At 44.8% G+C, this 26,158-nt stretch overlaps 1 protein-coding gene across 2 annotated transcripts in view; it reads right to left on the bottom strand.

The window, feature by feature from the left end:
- ASMT (acetylserotonin O-methyltransferase) overlaps positions 1-26,158 on the bottom strand; it is a 263,533-nt gene that overhangs the window by 89,036 nt on the left and 148,339 nt on the right. For both annotated transcript variants that reach the window (XM_069636742.1, XM_069636744.1), the window contains exon 5: positions 15,087-15,205. In XM_069636742.1, the coding sequence (XP_069492843.1) occupies positions 15,087-15,205 (119 nt within the window). The remainder of the gene's footprint in view (positions 1-15,086; positions 15,206-26,158) is intronic.

Below are 26,158 nucleotides of genomic sequence, written 5' to 3'. Positions count from 1 at the left end.
AACTGGTTTTAACGCTCGGCAAGAGGACCTCTATTCTTGTCGGGCGAGGTCGTTTCCCTGCTCAGAGTTTGTGACCCTGGTAACTGCAGCTCCTACTGCCTTCTTGGCTGGTTTCACCGGACAGTCTCGAAGAAAGTGCCCCGAGTTTCCGCAATAGAGGCATAATTGCAGCTGTTTTCTCCTTTCCCGCTCCTTTTGTGTTAGTGGTCCTTTCAGGCCCCCTATTTGCATGGGTTGCCCGGAGTCTACTCCTTTGGTAGAAGTTGGTGGTTTGGAAAATACTCGAGCATCAAACTTGGAACGATCGGCCTTCCTGTTCTGCAGTCTGTGGTCAATTTGAACGACTAAGTCAATATAGTCCGAACAGTCTTGCTGGGGATTCACTACTTGGGCTAACACATCTTTGAGCTCTCCATGTAGACCTCTATAAAACAGCGTAATCCTTTTGTCCTCAGGCCATCGAGTTTCCACTATCAGTCTGTTGAAAGACGCAATATAAGCCAAAAGGTCTTGATTACCCTGTCGCAATGAAAGGAGCTCATTGTCCAAGGCCTGCCCCTGTGAATGTCTTGCAAACAGTTTTTCATACTGAGCTGAAAAACCTGAAAATCATGGAGAACCGAATCATCTTGATTAACTAGAGGGATCGACCAGTCTGCCGCATTGCCACTAAGGTACGAAAGCACGAAAGCTACCTTAGCTTGATCAGTTGGAAAGGCTGCTGGCCGGCATAAGAAGTGCAACCGGCACTGATTAATAAATACTGCAAACCTCTTTGGGTCACCAGAAAATTGTTCGGGCGGAGCCAGAGGTACATTCCCAGGTAGGTTGATCTGCACTGGGTTCGTAGAGGATGTTGAAGGAAGATTTGCCCCTGATGCGGGTAACGGAGTTTTTCCGGCGTGTGACTGTAGCAATTGTCTAGCGAGATCGTCTGTTCGCTCCTTGGAAATAATCAGTTCCCTTCTTAGAGCATTCGTTTCCTGATAGGCTGCATGCACTTCTGCTCTTAGTTCCCCAAGTAACTGGGCTAGCTGGACGGTATCCGAGGTTTCCATAGCGCCTGGGTGGGAGTTTTGCGATAGGCTTTGCGTTCTGTAACGCTCACCTGATTCCCGCAGAGGCGCCGGTCTTGACTGGGTGAATGCCGTATCTTCAAAGGTGATGTGTAACACACGGTTGGCTCTTTGGGCTGGACCTCTGTGCACTGTATGTCTGACTCGAAGAGTAAGATGTCTGCAGATAGAAAATATGGGATTAATGAACTGGGGTTATTGGGTGCCTCTCTCCTCTTCCCTTTCTCTTCTCCTGTAGAACCCCAAAGGTTAACACCCTCACCTTAGGTAAGTGAACGCCGAGCTCTCCATCTGCCTCGGGGCAGGGTGCCGTAACCAGTTTCTTCACTGGATAAGGGTGCAGGCCTCTTGACCTCAGAGGACTGCTGTCCGTCGTTAACTGCACGAACGGTAAGTTCTGGGCACTTCAAATGTCTTAAAAGTCTTTTGTAATGATATCTCTTGTTTTGCAGGGTTCCGGCAATGGCCGATGGCGGGCTGATGAGAGTTGAGGATCGAACCCGCGTGAGGAATAGAAGCGCCTGGAAGCACGTAAGTAAGCGCTTGTAGCCTGCTTCACGATGCGCACTAACTGTCCCTTTTATCTTGCAGGTACAAGTTCGGAGCTTTAGAGAAGCTGAAGGGTGCTGGAATACCCACTGGATTCGGCGTGGGAAGGAGTAATGGCACGTGAGTAATAAAGTTGCCCAATGTCTTTAAACGCACCTTCTTTTGTCTTTCAGATGCGGGATGCAGCGCCGAAGGCCTCCGGAGCATGCGAAGAGCTGGTAAGCTTTTGTCTTTCAGATGCCGGAAAGCAGTGCGAAGACCTCCGGAGCATGCGAAGAGTAGGTAAGCCTTTGTCTTTCAGATGCCGGAATGCAGCGCGAGGCGTTGGTGACAGCCGATGGACCAGGTAAGAGATGCGCTGCCACTGAAGACCGTAGTGCTAACCTGTTCTTTCTTTGTCTTTACAGGTGCTGCTGAAGACTGGATTCCAGGATGGTAAGCCTTTGTTTCCTTAGGCCCAGGATCAGAAGCAGAAGACACGATGAGCGTTCTGCTGCAGAGAATGCAGAATAACGCAAAGCAAGATTCATCCATCGGGTGTGGTTTAAATAGCCTCCTGTAGTGCTTAGGTATCTCCTTCCACAGCCACGCCTAGGTAAGAAAAGAGTTCCTGCTTTCCAGAAGAGTTCCAGTGTTCTGAACCTAGGGAGTGGCTCCTGCCCCACCCAACAGGAAAAGTAGTCCCAAACAGAAGAGGATCAGGGGTTCAACTGGCAGGTAAGTAAGCAGCATGGTCTGCTGCAGGTAAGTCCACCCAAGCATTATGAGCCCGGCGCTTCCAGCGCTGGGACTGGGCATCTTTATGAGCCTGGTGCCACTGGCGCCAGGACAGGGTCCAAAAGGTCCCAATTGGGACTGGCTGGCACTCGAAACCGGGGTTATGGGTCTGCTTCCAAGGGAGTCGGGCAAGTCCTGATCTTTTGGAAGCAGAGATCATGACACTTACCGGGTCCTCCAAGGTTGGAATGACCCGGACGTCCCCATTCAAGGAACCCAGATCTGGACACGAGTTTGGAGGTAGCCATGGTGCTAGTAGCACCATGGCTACCTCCAAACTCGTAATGACCCCCTATGTGTCAGTCAGCAAGTGTTTGACAAATATTACCTAATGTGGGCTTGGTGAGTTACAGATAAACCACCCGATCAAAAGCTAGGGAGGGCTTTTCTCTGTCTAAAAGGGCCTATCAGACATATGCTCTGACAAGGCAGGAATATGCACAAAGGTGTTGCATCATTCAAAAAAGCCTATATAAGAATGGGAAGGCAGAATTACTGTGTGTGCTTTCCGGTGCGTCTTGTAACCTGTAAATAAAGATGGCTGTGAAACCCAACTAGTTGTCCGTTCCTTTGTTCCTGTCTCAGAGTCAGAATTCACAGATGCCAGAAAGCTTGATGGGGTGGTAGAGAAGAATCCTGTTCACTTCCACTCTGCTCATTCGAGCAATCAGGCCTGTCGCCTAGAACTCTATTTCTGCATTCCGCTATCCCTGTGTTTTTCCTACCTGTGTTTTCTTGTTTGTTCCGCCTTTTGGCCTTTCCTCTTGCCACATCCTGTTGACTTCATCTGGCCTCAGTTCTACCTAAGCATTGACAGTCCCACCCTACTTTCTTTGCCATTGCTGCTCTGCTTCCCTTTTTCATCAGTAACATTTCTTCTGGCCTCGATTTTCTACACCTCGCCAATTCTCTGCCATCAGATCTTCTGCACTGCCTCCGATCACCACCCTTTGTGGTCCACTGCTGGAGCCTTTCTTAATATCAACCTCAGAAGAAATGTTCCTCCCCTTTTACCTGTATTCCTGTTGCAGTGCAACTTGACATCCAGTTTTAGGTATTGTGCCTCTTTGGGGTATTGTGCTTGGTCTTGAGATGTGTTTTGTGATGTATGAATTGAATGAAGGCCCTTGACCAGCGTGTGCTCCCAGAGGTGAAGTTGAGAAAAAGCTATTCTTCCATAAATAGCCAATTGGTTTGCCATTGGCTCCTTCATTACAAACTAAACTCTTAGCCGACACATGTTTCGACCTGGCGTAGACACACGGGTCCAGATCAGCGCTGCCCCTCTCTGTAAACTGACTTTTTCCCCTAAATCTTATCAGAAGACACAGAGTTGCTCTTGCCTGCAGGAGCCCATTTTGTTTGTTTATGTGTTTCTCTGTGGTCTGTTTGCTTGATATCCCTTTATTTATTTTGACATTTGTAAAGCGCACCTAACCCGAAGGCAACTGGGCACTGGTTACGTAGGTATGGTGGTTACAGTAGTTACATATTGCATTTAGTTACAGTAGTTGCATGTTGCATTGGGTTACAAAATATGGAGGCGGATATGTAGTAAAATACAATACATTTTGCACATGGTAGATACAGTTCGTTATGGATACGAGTAGATTGCTAGTACATAGTTATGAGAGTAGCTGTAAGGTTGTGGTTCTTCTTGATAGCTTGGGAGAAGAGCCACATTTTGAGGCCTTTGCGGAAGGACCAAAGGGAGGGGTCTGATCTCAGTGGGAGGGGTAGGGAATTGTTTTGCCGCAATCACAGGGAAGCTGCACCCTCCAGCTTTTTGGCATCTATATCTAGGGATAGCAAGGTGGCATGAATATGCAGATCGGGTTGTTCTATTGGACTGGGCTTTAGAGATTTGTCTGGCTAGGTAGATCGGGGTGCTGTTTGACAGACATTTGTATGTCAGAGATAAAGTTTTGAATATGATGCGTTCCCGGACCGGGAGCCAGTGGGGCAGCAAGTGTGATAGGCGGGAAGCTAAACGCTTGTTCCTATACTCAAGGGAGCCTGGTTTTGTGGAATTTGGGGAGCTCCTATATTGATTGGTTTGATGGATTGTAGAGGTGTGGAATGGCCAGGATTGGCAGGATGCTAGACTCTTGTTCCTGTAATCAAGCAGGGGTTTCATAGAGGTAGGGATGGTCTTGTATCCAGTGTTTTGCCGGATAGTAGTGGTGTGGGTTAGCCTATCCTCGGGTAGGAAGGGAGATGGTGGGATGTGGTGTTAGTTAGGGAGCACAAGGGCCATTTTCAAAGAGAGTCAGTGTTTGATTTGGTGGCGAGACGTGGACAATGGTTGTTAAGGGCCTGCAGGACATGTCAAAATCACACATATATTTGCAATGGGCCAAAGGGCCTTCAAGACATGTAAACATCACAACTAAATTTGAAATGTGCCAACAGGCCTGAAAAATATGTAAAAATCACACATAAATTTGAAATGGGCTAAGGGGCCTGCAAAACATGTAAAAGTCACACCTAAATTTGAAATGGGCCAAAGGGCCTGCAAGACATGTAAAAACCACACATACATTTTAAATGGGCCAAGGGGCCTGCAAAACATGTAAAAATCACACCTAAATTTGAAATGGGCCAAAGGGCCTGCAAGAAATGTAAAAATCATGTAAAAATCATACCTAAATTGGAAATGGGCCAAAGGGCCTGCAAAGTAAGTCAAGAGCGTACCTAGATGCGAATAGGGCTGGAGACTTGTGAACAAATAGGGAGTTAAGTAGTAAAGCATGGAAGATCGAATGTGTCGGATGTCAGAGACGTAGTTAGTGAGGTCATTAATTGGCGCTCGTTTTAGCCGATAGGTAACGTATGGGATTTGGCTAGGCGTATAGTTCTGTAGACGACCTGCGTAAATGGGAGGAAGTGAGGAGGTACACTACATACGACAGTGGGTATGTGGCCAGCCTTACTTGGGTTTCGTAGAGATGAGACGGTGCCAAGAATCAGCTTGCTTGATGGGGCGACAGGAGTCACTTTAGAGGTGTCAGCATGGAGGGGAGTATAGAGCATGGGCTGAACAATGTTCCTTGTCGCTCCTACACGCCCCGACAGGCTCAGACAGAAGCCGTAGGAGTGGGGCCTTGGGAAGTGGGCTAACTTAGTCTGCTGGCTGCGCTATTGGCTTTGATGCAGCAGGCCTTGCCCAACCAGATCGTAATAAACATTAAACAGGAAGCAATCCAGTGCTTCTATGTTGGCTGGCCATGTTGGAATGGCTTGCTTTGTCGGAGGAATCTGTGTGAGTCAGGCTTCTGGGTGCTATGCGCATGCGGTCCAGGGGCAGTGTGCAATGTGACAAGTGGCAAAACATGCTGCTTTTCTTTTTCCTTTAACGGTACATAATGCTGCTTTCCATTTTCTTTACTTTTACGATCATCAACAGCAGTGAAGCAATGTTGCATTCACAGCCCCAGGGGGCTTACTTTGGTGATTGCAGCTTCCAGTCTCTGCGGTGATCTCGATGGGGAAAGGCCTCAGGCGGTCCTTTCCTGCGAACTCCAACTGTCATGAGCAAGGAGAGAATGTACCCCAATGTCCATTCTTTCCTTGATGAGATAAATGTATGTATATGTTTTCTATAATGGAGTCGGACTGCCATCAGGGACTGGATAACCTTATTTGCGAGAGACTAAAATGCCAACTAAAGTCTTTAGCACACCAGCAATACAGACAGCTGGCTGAGACCTTCTGCTGTGGTACCAAGTGGTGTTTAACAAGCTCAGGTAGAAAAAGGGCAAGCCTGATGAGGGGTATACTGAATATTGGCTTCAGATAGGCGTTCATCCATATTCAAGCTGAATAAAATCCACATTATCTGCCTCTGACCGGATATTAAGTCGTCTTATTTCAATGCAATGAAACATTCCAGAGAGGCCAAAATGGAGTGGAGATTGCAAAAGTGAAAGGAATTAAACATTGCCTAACAATCAGTGGACCTGGTCTGGCATATGGTGCAATTGATGGGCTTTCCAATAGGCTGTTACATTGTATATGCCTAGAGGGCTGGGGAAGAGCCAGTTGTATGTTGACAGTGGTGAAAAGTGTGCAACAGTTTCTAATCCAGATTGGCCGCTTAGAAGATCTTTATCATTGGGAAATCTCTCTGTTCTACTATAGGCTTGTCTCCCTCGGGAGAGTTGTGAGATGAGAGCACTCTTCTGTGTCCACAGAGAGAGAGAAACCCTTGTATCTGCATGTATTGTGGAGTGGAGTGTTGAAGAGTGAGAGGTACAGAGAAAGCAGTGGAGCCTTGCTTCTTCAAGTGTGGTGGCATAGGGAGGAGCAGAGATAAAGACACAAGGAGTAACATACAGTGTATTTTAGAAACTTTGCGAGAAGAAAGGGCCTTCTTAGAGCTTACGTTTTGGGCACATTCAGTCACATGTGAAACTTTATGATGTGTGATTGGCAATCTTCCAAGCCTATCAGTCTCTCTGATGTGCCTTCCTGTTCATGAGTATCTCTCGCACAAAAGGGCACTGTGCCCCGTGTGGTAAGGAATTAGAGTTCATAGTGCCCTGTCTGTGATGCTGGAAACCCCGACATCTGGGGCTAGGTCTGAGGACTGGCTTGTTGGCAGCACTATGACAAGAGTTTTTCTTTGACATTTTCATGGTGTATTTATTACTCCTGTGCATGTTAAAGAGGCAATGCCACCATCCCACTCATGGTACCTCATTCACTTAACCATCTCTATTCCTCGCGCAGTCTCCCTTCAAGTCAAAGTCTTGCTCCAAGCTCTCTCCCCAACTGGCTCACTACATTGACTCGGTTTCATTGAATTCAACTGCATGCTTTTCACCCTCTTTAATGATCCGGGCCCAGCCCAGTGCTTCACATCCTCCCACCCATGCCCTCAGCTACGGATCTACCGAGGCATCATTTGCAGATGACAACCATGCATCGCTGCTTATGCCGCTGCCCCAAAGAACGATCTCCCACTCTCCTCACTGCCTATAGGTATTCTCTCCTGACCCTAAGCACAGCTTGCAATGCTGCCAATCCCCCTGTTACACGAATCTTATTTCTTTCTCCGCTTGCACCCTTGCTAACCATCCATACTTCTCTACAAGAAGTTCTCAATTTCCATCCCTCCCTATGCTGGTAACTTTGCCTTCTACCTCTGTAAAGCCATCAAAATACAAAACACCCTAGCCGCCCTTCTATCTCTCCTAACCCATCCCTCATCCTCCTTATCTACACATCTCCCCTGTAACTTTATCTACTTCTAATCTGAACTCCTACCCATCCTTTAGTCTACCAACCCATCCTGCGCCCCCATTAACCCCCTCGCACCACCTGTCCCCTCTGCTCACCTCTCTACCCTATTTAACCTCTCTCTCAACTGGCATCTTTCCAGCCTGCAACAAAAAAGGCAATGGCATGCCTCTTGTACTTAAACCAAGTGCTGACCCAAGCAAACCCTTCATTTTGCAGACTTCTATTTCTCCTGCCACTCTCAGATGATCCTTAACAGGGTTCTAGTTAACAGCTGAGTCAGCTATCTAGAGGAACACTCATTTGCTGTCCCCCTTCAATCCGGATTCTGGTCCAAACACTCCATGAGACAGCTCTTGCTCACATCACCAGTTCTCTTACCACTGCGCACCACACCCAACTCTCCTCCATCCTCCCTCTTCCTGGCCTTTCTGCTACATTTGACACTGTGGCTCATCTCTCCCATCTTCAAATGCATTTCATACTTCGTTTCAAGTACAATGCACTTAAGTGGATGTCCGTCTATCTATCTAACCACTCGTTTTCCTTCTTACGGAACTCAAGAATCTCCTCCCTGAAAGCTCTACCCCAGAGGCATCGTAAAGGATTGGTGCTAATCCCGCTCATCTTCACTCTGTACACGTCCTCCCTCTGCAGACCTAATTCCTCTTTTGGATTAGCTAGAAACCCTCTTCACTGATGGCACTCGGATCTTTATCTCCTTCCCCTCCTTCACCGTTGGCATCTCTAAATGCACCAAAACCAACTTCCTATCCACCATCCGCCACTGGATGGCTCTATGTTGCCTAATGTCTACCTCCAATTCCAACCACACACTCCCTTCTCCCACCTTTTCCTCCCTGCTTCTTCACCCTCAACCCATGGCTCACAACGTTGGGGTTCTCTTTAACAGGGACCTGCAATTCTTCCAGTTCATCGCAGCCATTGCCAACAAAGACAGACCTGAGCAGCTTAAAATTAGAAGATTCCCCCACAGCTTACGGCCCACTATGCTTAAACCCTTATCTCCACTCTTGTGTTCAACAAACTCAAGGAGTTTGTGAGTCTACTCCTTTGTCTGCCCTTCTGCTATTTAGCATTGCTCAACAAACTTCTCAAGTTTACATCACGCCCCCGCTTGAACCCAGCCAGACCCCCCAACCCCCACAATGATCTACCAGTAACACGCTGGTTGCTCTCCATGCATTATGAATCTCTCCTTAAATGTGTACTATGTGTTCATAAATTAATCCATGGTCTTTCCGCCCACTATCTCACTGACTGCATCTCTGCTCCTGATTCCTCTAGAACCCATCAGTCCACGACCCTCTGCACCTCCTCCCGATTTTGCTCCTTTTCCCCTCATCGCTTGTAGAGGAACTATGCCGGTCAAGTGGCGCAGCGAGTGGAGCGCTCGCTTTCACATCCCTGCTGAGCCTGCTAACAAGCAGCGCTCAGATACCTGAGGGTTCGTAGCACTATATAAATGCGAAATTGTTATTATTATGAATTATTTTTATTATTATTAATTATTATTAAATTATTATTATTATTATTATTATTATTATTATTATTATTATTATTATTATTATTATCATCTTCCGAACCAAACTAACTGACCCACCGGAATCTCCTGCATTCGGCCAAAAGGACTACTCTATGTACATCGCAAATACGTAAAAACAGACTCCGGGTCTCAATGTTAATATTGTTGTGTCGTATGTCCTCTTGACCCTGGTATATGTTGATATTCTTACCCCATTATCAGCCAGTATACGTCATTCAATTCAACAATACCTTTCCTTTTGTAAAGGCACCTCATGCTAGAATTGCCTCTGCTCTCTGTTATTCCTTACTCAGACAGAAATGACTCCTTTGTTCTTCAATAAATACAAATGCAAATACAAACATGGGCTGTTGTGAATTACATACGTATTGTAATGTGATCGAACTATACTTGTACAGAGCTAGGTTGTCCTCTTTTTTCAGGGGCTGTGTGGAGGAGGATAGAATATATGTAACACACTCATTTTTGTGATGATAAGACCCAATTCAGAAATTGTTGTGTTGTTGCTCTAGTGACCAAGGTCCTCTGTGAACGTTAGATCATGTATTGTTTTTTATGTGTTTTATAATGTTGAAATTATTAATGTTTTGTATATAACGATTAAAATATGTATTATTTTATATGGAAGTGTACCTCTGTCTAAATAAAATAAGACAGCTCTCTATTTGTGTCAAGTGTGGAATTCACACCTTGTGCGTGTTAAGGTGGGTAGCTGGAATGTAATGTGATCATACTTTATGCTGTGCCAGGTACCATTGCAGCAGCCTCCAGGTGCCAAGGATGACCATCCCGGCCTTTGTGGGATTAGCAATTTATTTGAGGTTCCACTTGGCCTCTGTATATGGTTACTATATTAGGCAAAGGCATTATCAGGCATTAATACACAGCGGAGGTGTGGTTGCAGCCTCCCAGCCAATCGGGAGGCTCAGAACAGGGATTTTACCACATAGTAGAGCCCCCGCTCTGAGCCTCCTCTGAACTGTTGGGCGATATCTTCTCCTGCTGTGACCGATATAAGTGTGCTCCCCTGTATCCTCTTCCCCCAACCCCCTCTCCCCTTTCCACATATTTAATTACCCCCCAACCCCACCCCACTTACCAGGCGCTCCCTTGTCTCTTGCCAGCGCCGGGAACACTAGTGTTCCCAGCGTATCCCTGACGCAGCAATGGCCACCATGGAAAGGGAGAATGGACTACGTTTAGTACCCTTCTCCCTCATCCATGGTGGCCATCTTGTTTTGTAGTTCAGAAACGGCAAACACAGCGTTTATCAACTCAAAAACTACACTATTAGTATCTCGGTACAATGTGCTGGGATACTAATAGCAATAAACCCCTGTGGTCAGGGGCATTACTCTGGCTTTGCTCAGGCTGCTAATTGGGCCGGAGCATTACCTGCTCCATTAACACCCCCTCCTGTCAGGGTTTGTTGCTAAATTAGATAGCATTTGAGGCTCCCCTTGGCACATGATGGCAGCACCTGCAGATGTGAGGCTGTACCTTACATATGACGGCCATACCTGGCATATGATTCTATACGTGGTACAGAATGGTAGTACCCTAATTAAGGATGGTATGCTTTGCATATTATGGCAGCATTTGGGAATATGAGGCTTAATTTAGGATATGATGAGGATACCTGGTGTGTAAAGCTATAACTGGTGTATGATGGAAGTAACAATCCATATTTAGAGGAATGTATGTATGGATTTTATATATGGAATGAGTAGGGTGAGCAGGTGAGGGGATGTATAGAGGTGCTGAATAGGTTTTACTTAAGTGATCAGAAATTAGAAAGAAGGTCTTTTAAGCGTAGGGTCTTTAGGTTCTTCATGAAGTGTAGAATGAAAAGGGCCAGTCTTATCTGCATTGCCATATTGTTCCAGAGACAGTCCTCACAGCAGTCCCCTATTGCAGTTCTTATTGAGATTTCTGGTAGTGCTGATGTCCGAGAGATGGCGGGTTTCCCGGCCAATTCGAGTCGTGTTTTGGTGTGATAGCTTTGTAGGTGATGCAGGCACTCTTGATCATTAGGCGTGCTTGAAATGGGTAGCCAGTGTAGGATGGGGCGGATGTGAATGAATTTTGTTGGTTGTGTCATAAGGAGCGCTGAAGTGCCGTGGACATCTTTCTGAGGAGCCAAGGTGACCCCCGGGACTCCTGAGAGTAGGGCGTTGCCACTGTTCAAGTTGGAGATGACCATGACATCGACAACTATTCTGAAACTCCCGGCAGGGATGAAATGCTTGACTTTGCAGAGGAGCGCAAGCTGTTACCATGCTGCTTCGGCATTCTTGGTCCTGTGTATTTTGAATGAGAGGTAACAGACGATAAAGCCAAAAGATGTATTTGTATATGTTTGCACTATATGTATTCAGGCATCAATGTAGCTACTAGACTCAGAAAGGTCCCTGTCACATCAACAGTGCATTGCCTTCTACAGCCAAAACTGTAGGAACCGTCCTGCAGAGGTTCACTTCCATTGCTCATGCATTTTCAGTTGAACCGCTCTTCATTTGTGTGCGTGTTCCATGTGCATTCCGTAGATTTCAAAGTAAAGATGTTTAGCCCATTGGAAGATTAGTCACAAGACAAATGTTTCCTTTCTTGCTTGCAGGTATCTGACACCACTGACTTCGGGTTGTGTGTTAGACAGTTATCGTAAATAAAGGACGCACTCTGGGGCAAGATAGATATAGGTATACATGGTGCTATTCAGTATTCACATTGAATATATGTGTTATCTCTGTGCGTACATATTTTGACATCCATGGGTTTTGCAATAGGCTCCCATTCGACAAAATCACTCTCTCAAAAACTGACACATATGGAACCTCTGCTACTGAGTGATGTCATTTCCCTGACCAACATCACTGTGCCACAATAGTTCATCACATTAGGACATGTGGCATATGTCTCTGGTTTCCATTATTTCTCTTTCAGCTTCTCGACACCAAACTATGATTGAGTAGGTTTTGATATTTTGTCCTTTTCTTATGTAATGCTTTTGAGGTAATAAATTGATGCCGTCGATATAAATGATCTTTCTAAAAGGAAGATAGAATAAAAAAAAAAGAATTCATGCATTTCTCTACAGGTTCCCACTCTTGCATAGATCTAGAACCTACAAAATGTCTTTGTGTATGATGCAAAACAGTTGGATCAATACCTTCAAAAGAGGTATCACTAACAACATGAAACTTTCTGTTCTGTTGAAGGCTGCGATATTGTTGTATCTGGCGAAACATTTGTCAACAATGTAATGTCTACATGAGGTCATCCAATTAGGTTGAAGTGTGTTGAAATGACCAATGATTCCAAAACAGCCAGATAGCACAATATGCCACCAGTCTGTGGCCCTCATTATGAGTTCGGCGGTAAGCATGCCGCTATTGGCGGCATGGCTGTGCCGAAATCGTGTCGGGGTCCGGGTCCTCGGAATGAGGACTTACCAGGCCATTCTGACTTCGGAAGGCCAGGTAATTCCTCCCTCCAAGGACCCGGACACGGTCCTTCCCCATTCCCATTTCAGCCCCTATAGGGCTGAATGGGAATGGGAGAGGGAGCAAACAACGGGCCATTACAAGATGGCCCGTTGTTTGCTCCTTCTTCCCCTCGCGGGACCCGGTAAGCACGCCTGGTTATCCCAGACGTGCTTACCGTGTCCCGCGAGGGGAACTCTTAATGCGGCGGTACGGGGTGAACGGCGCCGGCATCTTTTACGGCGCCATTCACTCCGTACCGCCAGGGTCGTAATGAGGCCCAGTGTATTATATGTGTTTTGTTATACAAATGTAATGTATCATCATTTTGTTTCTGTAGGTTTCTTTCTGTATTGTCAATGTAGCCTGAGCGGCATATCATTGCTGTAGTGCAGGTGTTATTGATTGTTACACTTATACAAAACGTGCAGTCAGAATTATTCTGTGAACACTATTACTCTGTTTCTGAAACCTATGCCACACATTGGCGTGCCCCATGTAATACATTCTTTCTAATTGACACTTTTTAAAGTCGCCTTGCCAGTTAATTAGTAGCTACCAAATTCTAACAGTCTAACCTTACTAGGGCTACATGAATAGTTACTTTGACCTTACAATACCTCCATTTGAAAAGTGTTCTAGTGAAGCTTCAAATCTATGTTTTAAATTTCGTAATAGTTAAACAAATATCTTTTGCATTAAATGACTAAGTGCATCATTAGGAGTTTGGTGGTAATGGTACACACTTGTGTCATTTCAAATATCTCCTGTTTTACCACCTCTCAAATTATGTTATGTGGTATTTACCTCACGTGGGATTCTGCAAGGTAAAATATCTTCTGAAAATGATTGAACGTTTTCTCTTTACCCAGAAGTTGGTGGTAAAAATTGGAAAATCCCCAACATTTAAAAAAGGTTTTACCTTATGTGAACTTCAGCACTTACGTGAGAAATTTACGCGGGAAAACACTAAGATGCTCACCTTCTCACACTACGGCAATGTAGTGCACACCATAATAATCTAATATATAAAGCTGAATGTATGCATGATTGTATGTTTGTCCGGCTATACAAATCAACACAGTTGAACCCACGTCTACCAAAGTTTGCATGGATTCCTCTTTTGTGTGGGGCAAGATTGTAGTCTATGTTGGGATGCAAGAATCTCATATGCACAACATTTTTGGGTTGTGGGTGTGTGTGTTTGTCCGGCTATACAAATTTACTCTGTTGAACTCACTGCTACCAAATTTTGCATGGATTAGTCATTTGTCTGGTGCAAGATTGTAGTCTATGTTTGGATGCAAAAAATGTACTCTGTAGACACCGTGATTAACTGATGCTCACCCCGATTCACTACAGTAGGTACTAGAAGGAGGAAACATTTGGCAAAGTGTCTGAAACAAAATGTTCGATCTGTAGATTATTCCTTTGACATTTATTACTACTGTTTACAGTTTGAAAGTGTTTATTAAAGCATGTATAAAGAGAATTAAAAAAAATATATATATACATTTTTTTTATCACGCCACCCCAAATATGGGAAATGGCAATGTTACAGTTTACTTAAGTTCATTAACGAGAAAAGAGCACAATCAATCAATCTTTCTTGGACATTTTCTAAAATGTGCTGAAGCCAATGAGTTACGGAAACATGCCGCACAAAAAACGAATATCACTTGGAAAAGCTCCATCTGATGCAAAGCGAAAATCAATATCAAGAGCTTCTGAAACACAACAACAAACAGCAGCACGACTTGCCAACCTGAGGACAAGAGCAACTTTCTCCAGGGCAAATGAGATGCAGAGCAAACTGAAGCAAGAATTGCCGACAAGAGGACAAGAGCAATATTTTTCAGGGCACACGAGACACCACTCGATCAGGACACGGGCAACGCCGGGTACCCCAGGTAGTTAAATATAAAGTTGAATATATGTATGTGTGTCTGAATGTTTGTTACCCCAGCTAGTATTTACCCATGTGTGGTCCTTTAACAGGACATGAAGAGTTTTAGACCCTCTGAATGTCGCATGCTTTAACAATAATTATTGCTTACAGAAGTCTGAGCCATACATCTACATAAGCAATATTCAAAGTCACTGTTTGCATTGTTCTTCATTAATCGTATGAACCAACCCATTGCACAGGGGTGCATGGATCATTGTACAGGTTCCTAACAAGTTGACCTATGCAGGAACCACGTGCATATTAGCAAAGCAAACAAAGACTTTGTTGAAGCATTGACATATGGTCTGGGCAGCTTTAATGATATTGTAAAATCGGATTCATGAAATCTGGACAATGTTGTAAAATCAGAAGCTTATCAACAGGTGCTCTGAAGTTAGTTTTAATATAAAGAATCCTAAGTTATTGTACAAATGTATCATACTTACCACCTAAGTCGCACACCTTTGGGAAGGAAGATAGATCGAAGGCTGTTATCACATCTCGGCCACATATGGTCCACACTGAATTCATGAGGTGCATAAACTTTAACATTTCCTCTTTTGACCTAATGATTTGACAAAGGAAATGTTTGTAATGGTTATTTAAAGATTGTACAACTTAAACTCTTCCATGAATCTCCATATTCAAATGAATTAGTCTCAGATTTTTAATACAGTGATCTGGAGATTAACATGGGATCAAGCCTATCAGGGCTTTTTAGAAGTATAAGTACCCTTTACTTCAATTTCCTTGATATCATAACATGGACGCATGGCTCATGGGGATTTGGCAAGCTTGCACCAGCTTAAATGGCACAAAACTCTTCCCATGGACTGGTTTCAGTCATCTTTTATAGAGCCCCTAGTTCTGGATGCCATAGGATGACTGCATAAGTGCCTCAGAGTGAACCCCAATGAGGAGTTACGCTTTTCTTCCCAGCAGATTCCACCGCTAGCGCCTGAGAAGCAGAAGGCTGATGTGGCAGCAGCAGTGAGCCTACCGGTGCCCGCCAGTCGCGGACAAATCCTAAGGCGACTAAAGATGAGTACACGTGACAGCGATTCCTTAATGACCACATGGGGAATAAAAGATGGCAAAATTCACTCAAACACCAGTCCGCCAAATCATGCGAATGGTTGTTTAAACAAGCGCTAGCAGGCCTGGAGGAAATCATCAAAAGTGAACTGCTGTATTGAACAGAGGCAAAGAGAAAGGTGAGGCGAAGCCATCCAGTATATTGGACAAGAGGCCTACATGGAAATTGTTTGTGGGATAAAGCACAAGAACCAGAGGTAAATAAATAAACTCTGTAGGAACCCAGCTGAGCAATCAAATAGGCCACGTAATCCTTATTTCTGGCTTGTGAAAGAGTGGGAGAGGTTTCAACTTCACATCATTCAATTAGCAGGAGCTGGAGGGATGGTAATGCCTACAGCAGCTCTGTGAGTTTAGTCACCCCCAATCACTTATCTTACCCCTCTTGCCCCCCCATTCAGTCACTAGAATAGCATTGATGGCATTTCAGAAGGCTGCTAAATGTCTCCATGCCTGTCATATATACTCATGGAGAGTTTCTTGCAGCCTTTGTTTCCGGGCTGAGGACCTTGTATCCCCATGGGATTTATAGCGTAATACAGTGCCACGTGGGTTCCCATTTGCCAACCTAGCTATTGTGGATGATGTTTCGAGTTTAACATGATTCCTGAGAGAGGCTGAAGCCATTCCTTATAGGCCGTAGGTCTGCAATATGATTCCTCACCTTTGACTATACTGATTAGGGCTGATGGGAGTTGTAGTGCAAAACATTGGAGAACCAAAGGTTGCAGACCCCTGTTGCAGGCATCGCAAAATGAGGCACTGGCTCTTCAACTGAATCCAGAGCTCTGAAGTATTTCTGTGGCCATCCGCGAAAAGGCCAGCCAGTCCTGTTTTTTCCGCTTTGGATTCTGGAAAAACTACAGAAGTCCAATTAAAAATCTGGGTGGAAGGCCTTCCCATGCATGGTCATGTGAATCTTGACAGGTATGACTGACTCTTCTTACCCACCCGCAGCTACTGAATATGCGTGTATGTACTAGATACCTTATCACTCACAGTAATTGTACAGACTAATCGGATACCTATATTCTGACATGCCCAGTGCTAATTCGGAAGGGTTTAGATAGCTGCTTTAAGGTTTAGGTGGTGAGTTGTGAGAGTGTACTTTCTAGTTTACCAGGTCCCCAACTGCAAACGCACATTTGTCCAATAGTACATACGCTCTTAATTCCCAAAACTATGAACATTTTGAATGTTAGTTCATCATTTATATGTTGATATGCTGTGGTGCCATTTTTTATAGAACACTCGCTTCCCCATAATGAGGATCTTAGTACATGAAGGAGGTTGCACACATTTGATAAATGTCGTTAAGATGCAGAAATAAGAAAACAATAGTGATAAAGAACGCAGAAGTCTGCAATGCCCAATGGAGTCCTTGGTGGCAGTGAAACAGAAAAACAATCTGAAGACCCAGCAGGATATGAGACCAGCGGGGCGCCTCTATGCAGAGATGCGGCCATCAGGTGACAGAGCCTGAAAGCACACCGGGCCCCTACAGAGGAAGACCCCTACTTGGGTATAGGGTGAGAAAATCTCTCTAGAGAATAGGTGGGGGTGGCAGGGTGCAAGACAGTCCCCGTACCAACCACCTGGACAGGGTTCCCCCAGAGTCATGCCATGGTGGGCCGGCTTGCTGCAAAGATGGATCAGTCAGTCAATTATGCTTTATTTGGATCCAAGAATCATAAAAGCAACAACACAGATACATTTAAGAAGCTTACCAACTAATAAAGAAACATGTGTGCATCTTCATAAAGGATTACATAATACATGACATATCAATAGATCATAACATATCAATATTTTAAAACTTCAACACATAACTACTCAGAAAGGATAACTTCAAGCTTAAAATCTCATAACTGCAGCCTAGAATCAGCAAATATAAAAATATCAATTATTAAGAACCCAGAAATAAAACAACATCATAATAATCGTCTTCAAAGTGCAAAACAATATTTGGCCATTATTTGGATACAAAAAAGCGAGTCGGATCATTAATTTTCTCAGATGTAGCAAAAACACGTGCATACTTTGAACTCACAATTTAAGCACTCAATAGTCTTAAGCCATAAAACGGGGTCTGATCCTCCAGGCACTCTTTAAATAATTTACAACCGAATGCACTGCCAGTACATCCTTGGCATTAATACACAGTGCAGGCAGGAAGTGACTTAGCCTGCCCTTTTACGTTGATTACATTAAATAAGGAGGTTGGAAACACGTTGGAGGATCTGGGCATTGCAAGGAGTACTCTGATGAATAAGCCTAACAAATGTAAACACATCATACCTGGGAATGATTGGTCAATGACCATGAGTAAAGTGGCAGATTCTAAGCTTTACAAACAAGTGTATTCATTTTGGAAATGTTTTCCTAAAATAGTAAACTACTTGTTGAAATATCCATGTAGGGCTAATAGAAATGCATGTATGAGATTCAGATTAAATGTGATGCACAATAACCAAATTCTTAATCTTAGAAATCAACACGAGGACATGAAATGGTGTAGATTTTGCAATCAGGTTGGCGTGGAAGAGACCTGATTTCATATCTTGCTAATCTGCCCGATGTTGTTGAAACAGAGAACTAAGCACTTTTGGGAATGTTTTCCCACAAGTGCATGTGTTGATCTTGAATACATTTGGTATAAAATGAGGCATGGATACTCATCAACTCTGACCACACGGGTGGTTACTTTTCTGAAATCTGTCTGTGAGTTAAGTTAAAACTGATGCCCTGGTGTAGGGGCTTTGTAGTTTATGAACCAGCTCTCCCACATTAATTTGTATGTATATCATGGAAGAAGTGGTTGTGTAATTTGTATTCTGTTTTAGATCTTATGAAAGGAAATTCTGTGATGTATTTGCTGCTGAAATAGTAATGATTTTTCGTTCTGTATTTATGAATTGTTAGTTAGGGTTTTAAAAAAAGGATATGGATTGTTGAGTTTGTTTTACGATGAATTTGTTGTAAGAATTAACAGTTTTATTGTCTTGTTTTTTAAAGGTTTACAATAAACCATAAACAAATAAATAAAAAAATTAAAAATTAATACACAGTGCTAGGGCGTCTTTTAGAGTTATAATCGATCTGTATAAATAGTGGTTTAAGATATGTCGTCTTATTATTCCAGCACAATGGACAAATAATAAAAAGTGCATTACATTTTCGATCTTATTTTCGCACATAGCACATTTGTTAATAAGATAATGATTCCATCTGTGCATTAATCGAGCCAATGGGAATGTTTCAAATCAAAGCTTGAGATACAATGCCCTAGAACATTTTGGCGAAACGATACTGTTTTGATCCACACAGGAACTCAATTCGATGTTTATCGACCTCTGCAAAAACCTGAGTATTAGGGGCACCATAGGGGAGAGCCAAAAGTCTTTTGATAATTTTTTTTTTGCTCATAGATAGTGTATCACAGTTCATACCTCCCCATATCTTCTGCACCCTATAAAGCCGTTTGTCTGGCCTGTGCAGAATAGGCATCTATAGATACTTTAACAGCCCCATTGCCATAATCCTTGGCTAGATACAGGGAAGTCTTTGATTGTCCTGCTGTGAAATCGCTGGGGTATCAAAGGCTGCATGCACCCACAGTGGGAGAAGGTATTAAAACATAGTCAAGCGAACAAAGGAGAGAAAATGAAAACAATTCACCCCAATGATTTCCTGGCTTAAGTCATGTCAAAAACACACATCTGTACAAGCTCCACAGAATTACCAGATTCTCCAGAGTACTGGCCTGACAATGAAGCTCCCTGCACTGCAGAAAACTACTGAAAAAACACTATTGCTAATCTTTGTAGGCGCATTGTTTGGTTAGGGTGATCCCTTTAGTTTCAACGTTGGGTATTATATGCTTAGGCAGAGGCGGCGATATGCGGGGCTGAGGGGACTATAGACCCAGGTCTTTTGGTTGCAGCCTGGGCTAGAACCTCAGGGCACCTGCCGGGAGAAAGAATTCGGGACTGAACCCCCTCCAGACAGTGAGAATCAGTATGAATGGCCCTTTGTTTGGGGATCCATACTGTCTCTCTCTCTGGCCCTGGAGTGTCACCTTGACAGTTGATCCGCCTTGACCACCAGCAGGCTACAGTGAGTCACCGATACGGCAGCCTGCTGGTGGCCAAGGGCCCTGCCCTGCTGCGCTGAGGCGCAAATTTGAAATTTTAAGATAAGCACTCACCACCAGGCCTCCCATTGGTGGTTAGGCCTAGAGGAGAGGGTTTAGGGACAAGCCGACAAAAGCTGGTGTCGCTTGTCCTTGCAACCAGCACTTCTGTTTCACGTGCAGTTGTGCGTGGTGCAAGGCGGCTCTCTTCTAGCCAGCCGGCCCACGCAGTACCGACACAAACCAGCCCAGCAGCAGCACGACCCTAGAGGTTTAGGAGGAGTTATGTTTTTTTTAAAAAATGTTAATATTTATTCCGTATTTTATGGCCCGCTCCTTCCTTTCCCCTCGTAATTTCCCTTCATCCCCTACTAATCCCCATCTTTTATTTACCCCCAGAACCCTGTTTTTTAATTGATAACTACGTTTATCAACTGTATAAATGTATGCCCACAACACAGCCTTGATTGGAGGCGGCGATCAGGCCAAAACTGTTTGCCGGGTGCGGGAATAGCAGGATATCCTATAGATGAATGTTGCAAAGGCAGCTCAGCAGGTTAGGAGACAGTTGTGAGATGTTATGTTCATACCTTCCTGTAAACCATATGGCTTTTCTTCCTTTTCCTGCTGGTGAAAAATGTGTTGTTCTGACTTGGGGGGTTAGTATGGCTCTCTCCCTTCACTCAGTGTGGGAACCTTTGCCCCATAGAGAACCCAATCCAGTATCTGTGTATAGTTCACAGTTGTGGCAAAGAATCCATTTGTTTTCTATTATGTATCTTTGAATTTAAATGTGTTAACAAGAATTGGCTAATCTATGTTGGAATTGGAAATGTGTCTTTCATTTTTACTGCAGTATGTTCTGTCCATACTACATTTCTACTAAATGCAACTCACACAGTAATGGGATAAAGCCACAAATGTGATTGTTTTAAAAGCTATGTTTGAATTGGAAATGCTTTAACAATGTGAGCTGGGCATGTGTCGCCAACACAATTGGATGCTTTCATGTGCTGGATGATTGTGAGGGCTTTGGGGGCGGGGAGACGGTAGAGAATTGGAACTGAGGAGGGTGGGTGGCAGTCGTGGAGGTGTTGACTAGGGGGGTTGGTGGCAAGGGCGCAAGTAGGGATTTTTTGAGAATAGCTTTTTCACTTAATTTCCTTTTTTTGGTGTCCACTAAAGATTGGATTAGTGTGCACCAGGCTTTGTTTTTTCGAGAAATTATCAGATGGGGGCGGGCTGTGTTTTTGAGCAATATGAGAATTGTGAAGAGCTCTTTGGTGTTTGAGCTCGCATTAGAGATTCTGGTGTTGAAGATATTGAAGACATTGGCACTGATAGCTGTTTTATAACTGTCAGCTGAACAATGCATCGCTGTTTTGATCTTGGAGGTAGGATTCTTCCTCCAAAGGTGTTCGAGAGCATGTTTCTTTTTCCGGAGAGAGGCTAGGTTATCAGTGTACCAGTTTTGGGGGTTTCTTTTTTTTCAGGAGGTGGTTTTGAAGGGGGCATGTTCGTCAAGTGCAGTGAGCAATGCAGAGTTGTAGGAAGCTAGTAAGACTTTGGGGCTGACATTGTCTGGGGCTGATTTGAGTGAGGCTAGTATGGTGGGAGTCAGAAGCTCGGCTGTGAGCTTATGGGTGTGTCTGGCAGTGATGGAAAGAGGTTTGCTGTTAGTGGGAATGTTTTTGGTGGTGGAGGTAAAGGAGAAGAGGATCAAGGAGTGATCTGACCAAGGAAGGCGGAGAATGGAGGATACTTGGAGGGGAGTGTTGCAAGGGAGTATCCAGTCAAGTGTTCATATTTTTTCGTGGGTAGGTGAGAGGACTAATTGAGTGAAGTTCATCTCTTCAACGGTGGTTGCGAGGGCGGAGGCCTTGTGGTCAGTGGGGTCTTTGTAGCCTAGATTGAAATCTCCTAGGAGAATGAATTTAGTATTGTGCTTGAGGAGCGGAGTGATGAGGAGAGGGATGTCGTTTCTGGGTTGCCAGTGTGGGAGGGTTGGTGGGAGAGGAGAAGTAAATTGATGGTGGTCAGGAGGGAAGATTCAAGTTTGGCCAGTAGGATTTCATTACCTGGTAGATGCTGCAGAGGGGAGGCTCTGATGTGGGTGGGTGGGGTTTAATTGTGGATGAAAGCAACACCACCTCTAATCCCTAGGCCGTCTTGAGTCATAGGATGGAGTAACCAATGGGAATGGTGAGAGAAAGGCGGGGACTGGCTGCTTCATGTAGCCAGGTTTCAGATAGGGCTAGTAGGTATAGTTTGTTAGCTAGTAAGAGGTTGTGGATGTCAGGAGCATGAGCGCAGATAGAGCGTGCGTTAATCAATGCACAGGCAAAGGGGTTTGGAGGGGAAGGGGAGTGGGGAGAAGGAATGCTAGGGGGCTAGTGGAAGTTTTAATGGGGTGTAAGGTGGGGGCTTTTGGGCTTCTTGGGCCAGTTGTGTTTCGATTCTTGGAGGGGAGATTTGAGGATTTGGAGCAGAGTCTGTATGGGCGGGCTGGGCCTACGCAGGGAGTTCAGAGTTCCTGTGGGGTGGTGCAGCTGGTGAAGAATTTGCTCTCAGATAGGGCCAATGGCGCTGCAGTCTGGGGAGAGGTGTGACTAGACTGGTTAGGGCAAGGTTGGGCACATAGGAAGCTGTTGACGTATCTGTGTTCGTGCTAATGGTGTTGGCTATTTTGTTTGGGCAATCAGCTTGCAGGTCATTAGTGGGGGTTCCATGTCATTTCGCTGACCCCCTTTTTTCCGACGGGTGATTTGGTGCGGGAGTTTTGCTAAAAAATGTCATCATTTCCTCCCCCAATCTCCCATAATTTTTTTATTTGTTATTTACCTTCCCGCCAAACCTTTATTTAACCTTTCCCACACCCCCCACACTCCCAAAAAATGTCAATGGGAATTTTCAGCAAAACACCTGTCGTAAAAACTGGTGTCGACAAAAGGATGCCATACCATTAGCGGATGAGCTAGTGTGGTGTCTGAGTCTTGCGTTCCTTTCATTTAAATTTATGGTGGTGGATAGCATCCTGTCCATGGGTGTAGACTTGTGTTTCTAAGTGCTAATCTGCTGGCAGGGTGGGCAGCAGGCTATGCAAGCCATGTGTGTTGGGATGCTCCTGAGGTGCATGGCAGCAAAGATCAGGAGTGAGGTGTATGTCTGCAACGTGGCTAGTGGGTACAGTTAATGGTACCTTTTAGTCAGCTACTTGTACAACTGTAGTGATTATATCTAGCTTCACAAAAAGATGGTAGAAGCAAAGGGAAGTGGCAAGGCACTGTTTGTTAGACGTTTCTGATTGTTTATTAGTCGAGGGGATGCTGCAGAAGTCACAGGTTGGATCAAAGAATTGAATCAGGACAGAGTCAGGCAACAAGATGACATCATCAGACACCAACACTTGTTGCATTCTCTTACTGAAACCCACAGCCAGATCAAGTTTGACAATTGTATGCTAGCATTTCTAAATCAGGTTCAGGATTTTGTTTCTTTGAATGGAATATCTTTGTGGTTGCATTTGCCCAGACCACCGAATCATATTAAAAATATTTTTATAGCAGTAGCAGTGCCATGGCTCAGAGTTCCAATGTTGGCAGTGGAATCTATTTGTGGTGTTGCCTGGCTTCTTTCTTGTTGGCATTGTTGGAGTCTTGAAAATGGCATTAAAACGCCAAAAAGGGGATACTTGGGTCCCAACAACAGAGCCACCCCCAGAGCCACCATTAGGATATACACAAAAGGTTCCCTTAGCACTAACTCCATTAGGCGAACCACTTATTCAACAGTGTTAGGGAGAATTCTCCAGAATGGCTAATTTCCCTTCCCTACTGAGTCCCTCAGCAGCTTTGCTGGATTTCTAGGATTTATTTTTTCACCTGGTAAGAGTGTGAGCCTTTTCCCACTCTTACATGTGTTTTGCTGTGTGTGTTTTTACAATTTGTGTGATCTTGGGCTGAGGAGTCTCGCCTACTCCTCAGACATCCTCTTTTTACTGTATGTTATACAGCACCTTCAATGCAGCGACACAGGGTTGTCTTTTATACTTCCCACCTCTGACTCCATTTTCTGAGGCTGACTACTGTCCCCCAGAAAAGATAAAGTTTCCATTAACTTTATTTAGTCTCTTTAACCACAGACCCAGTACACCCCATCTTACATGGAGAATTGGAAAGGGTTAATCTTTATCCCTTTTTGTCTGTTTCTCTTGGAGCATTGTTTCACTCCCTTTTCATCAAGACTTGGCTGGTGGCAGTGGTAACTACCCTATTTTTCCTACTGTGGTTATCTTAAATAACCATGGTATTGTTTTAGGCTATCTTGGTAGCCTTGAACTTAAACCCGCTTGACCATATTGTTTTTAATATTGTTCCGGCTGGGTTTAGTCACCAATTCTTTTTGAAAATGTCTTTCCCGTGTTCGTCTTTACACGCCAAACTAGGTTTGGTTCCTTTGTTCGCCGTCTTTTTGTGGGCTTCTGCACAGAAGCCCTCCTCTAGGCGCCTGAAAGTCTGGGTAGGCAGGATGTAAGGGAGGGGTTTTAGGACCCCTGCCATGGGTTCCCTTGGGAACCCAAGTTGCACTCCTGTTTGATTGGCTAGGTGACTGTCCTTGCCAGGACAGCCACCCTGCTGTGTGACTGACAGCCAGGCTGTGTGAATGGGGGAAAACTGCATAAAAAGCAGGTCTCTGGGACTGGAAAGGCAGAGTTGCCACTGGAATGAAAGAACCGATGAGGAGCTGACAGAAGAGGACCCCTACAACGACTGAACCCCCCGGTGAAGCCCTTCTGCAGGTCTGAAACTTCAGAATCAGACGACAGAGAGGATCCTCCAGGAATCTTCTTCCCTTGAGCTGGTGGGACCAACCAGTTCACTCAAACTTCAAGCCAGGACCCCTCCTCTGGTCGAATTTGCTGTACAGAGCTACAGTGGCCGAATAGCCAGGAAGGTCGGACCCTGCTTGGGTTTTAAGGAGCGCACCTTTTATTCGTTGTTTTGCTCTCCTGCTGGTTTCTTCCCTGGGTAGTGCAGGACCCTCCAGTCTTCCTAGTTCTTCTCAGTCCGACAGTCTCTTCAGGAACCGTGAGCCTGCAGGAACTCCCAGGAACGTCCGCCTCAGCTACAGCTTCTTCTCCGTTTTAAGGTACTGTGCAAATCCGGTTGTTCGTTTCGTTCAGCCACGGTGAAAGTGAGTGAAATCTTTCTCCAATCCGAGGGCTTGTCCATCTCTTCTCTTTGAACTAACTTTTCTACTGACCAACTTCGTCCGGAACTCGTGGCACAAACTTTACCGCGAATTACCCTGAACTGTGTGATCTTGAGCAAAAGACTTTTGTCCTATTGACTTTGGCCCTAAGCCTTTTTTACCTGATTCTATCACTGTAGTTCCTCTTGCTCAACAGCCAATGCCTGATTGATGAGAGCCTGAAGGGCAACAGGATCTGGAACGTGTGTTAGCTTGTATTCTCCACCAGAATAGGGATCTCAGGGTTATCTCAAGCCATTGAGCATCAGTGGCTAGCTACCGGAAGAGACTTATGTAAGACATGATGTCTTGATGACCTAGTCCTATATCAACCATCTGGTTCTGGGCTCTGGAAACCAGGTTAGGTGACTGGAATACCACCAAGAATGCCTTTTCGAACTCCATGTAGTTATTGAGCAAAGACATTGGGTTGAAACATAGGATGCACCACAGGCCATCGCGTTTCTGGTGAGATGCCCAAGTATTTAACCAATGCAAGCCTTTTTTGTGCAAAGTTTCCAGGCCTGAACAGGAATTGGAGTATGCAATGGTTACAAAATTCCGAGAGCTTCTGAGGGTCCCCGTCAAATTTCATCAGGCTTGTATGTGCCATGGTGTTCTTGGTAGCAGTGGTAGAAGCCCCCTGAGTAATGGTGTCCCTCAGGGTGATGTTCTCTTGCCATAAGGTGGTGGGCGCTTGGAGTTGATCCCTCAGTGCTTGTACTGCATCCATTTCAATATCAGAGGGTAGGCGTCTTAATCTACCAAGATGTGCCTCTCTCCGGTGCCGGGTACCTGTTTTCTGGATTGATGTCTTCTACTTGCTGTCTCAGGAGGATAGCTCAGGGGCAATGTGCTCGCCTTGGAAGCAAGACGACACGGATAACCACAGGTTCGAGCCCCGGTCAGCGCTTAGCAACCTATGGGTATTAAGCACGTTATAAATAACCTATCACTTCATATCATACTTACTGGCTTCCAGGATGAGTTGTAGAAGCGGCACAGAGTGCAGTGCAGGGGGCCCAGCCCACTCTCCTCCCC

This window comes from Ambystoma mexicanum, chromosome 7p, assembly GCF_040938575.1.
Source record: "Ambystoma mexicanum isolate Mex_15411 chromosome 7p, UKY_AmexF1_1, whole genome shotgun sequence".
NCBI classification, from domain to species: domain Eukaryota; kingdom Metazoa; phylum Chordata; class Amphibia; order Caudata; family Ambystomatidae; genus Ambystoma; species Ambystoma mexicanum.
The sequence above is the reverse complement of the archived record's forward strand: the minus strand, read 5'-3'. Positions and strand labels throughout refer to the sequence as shown.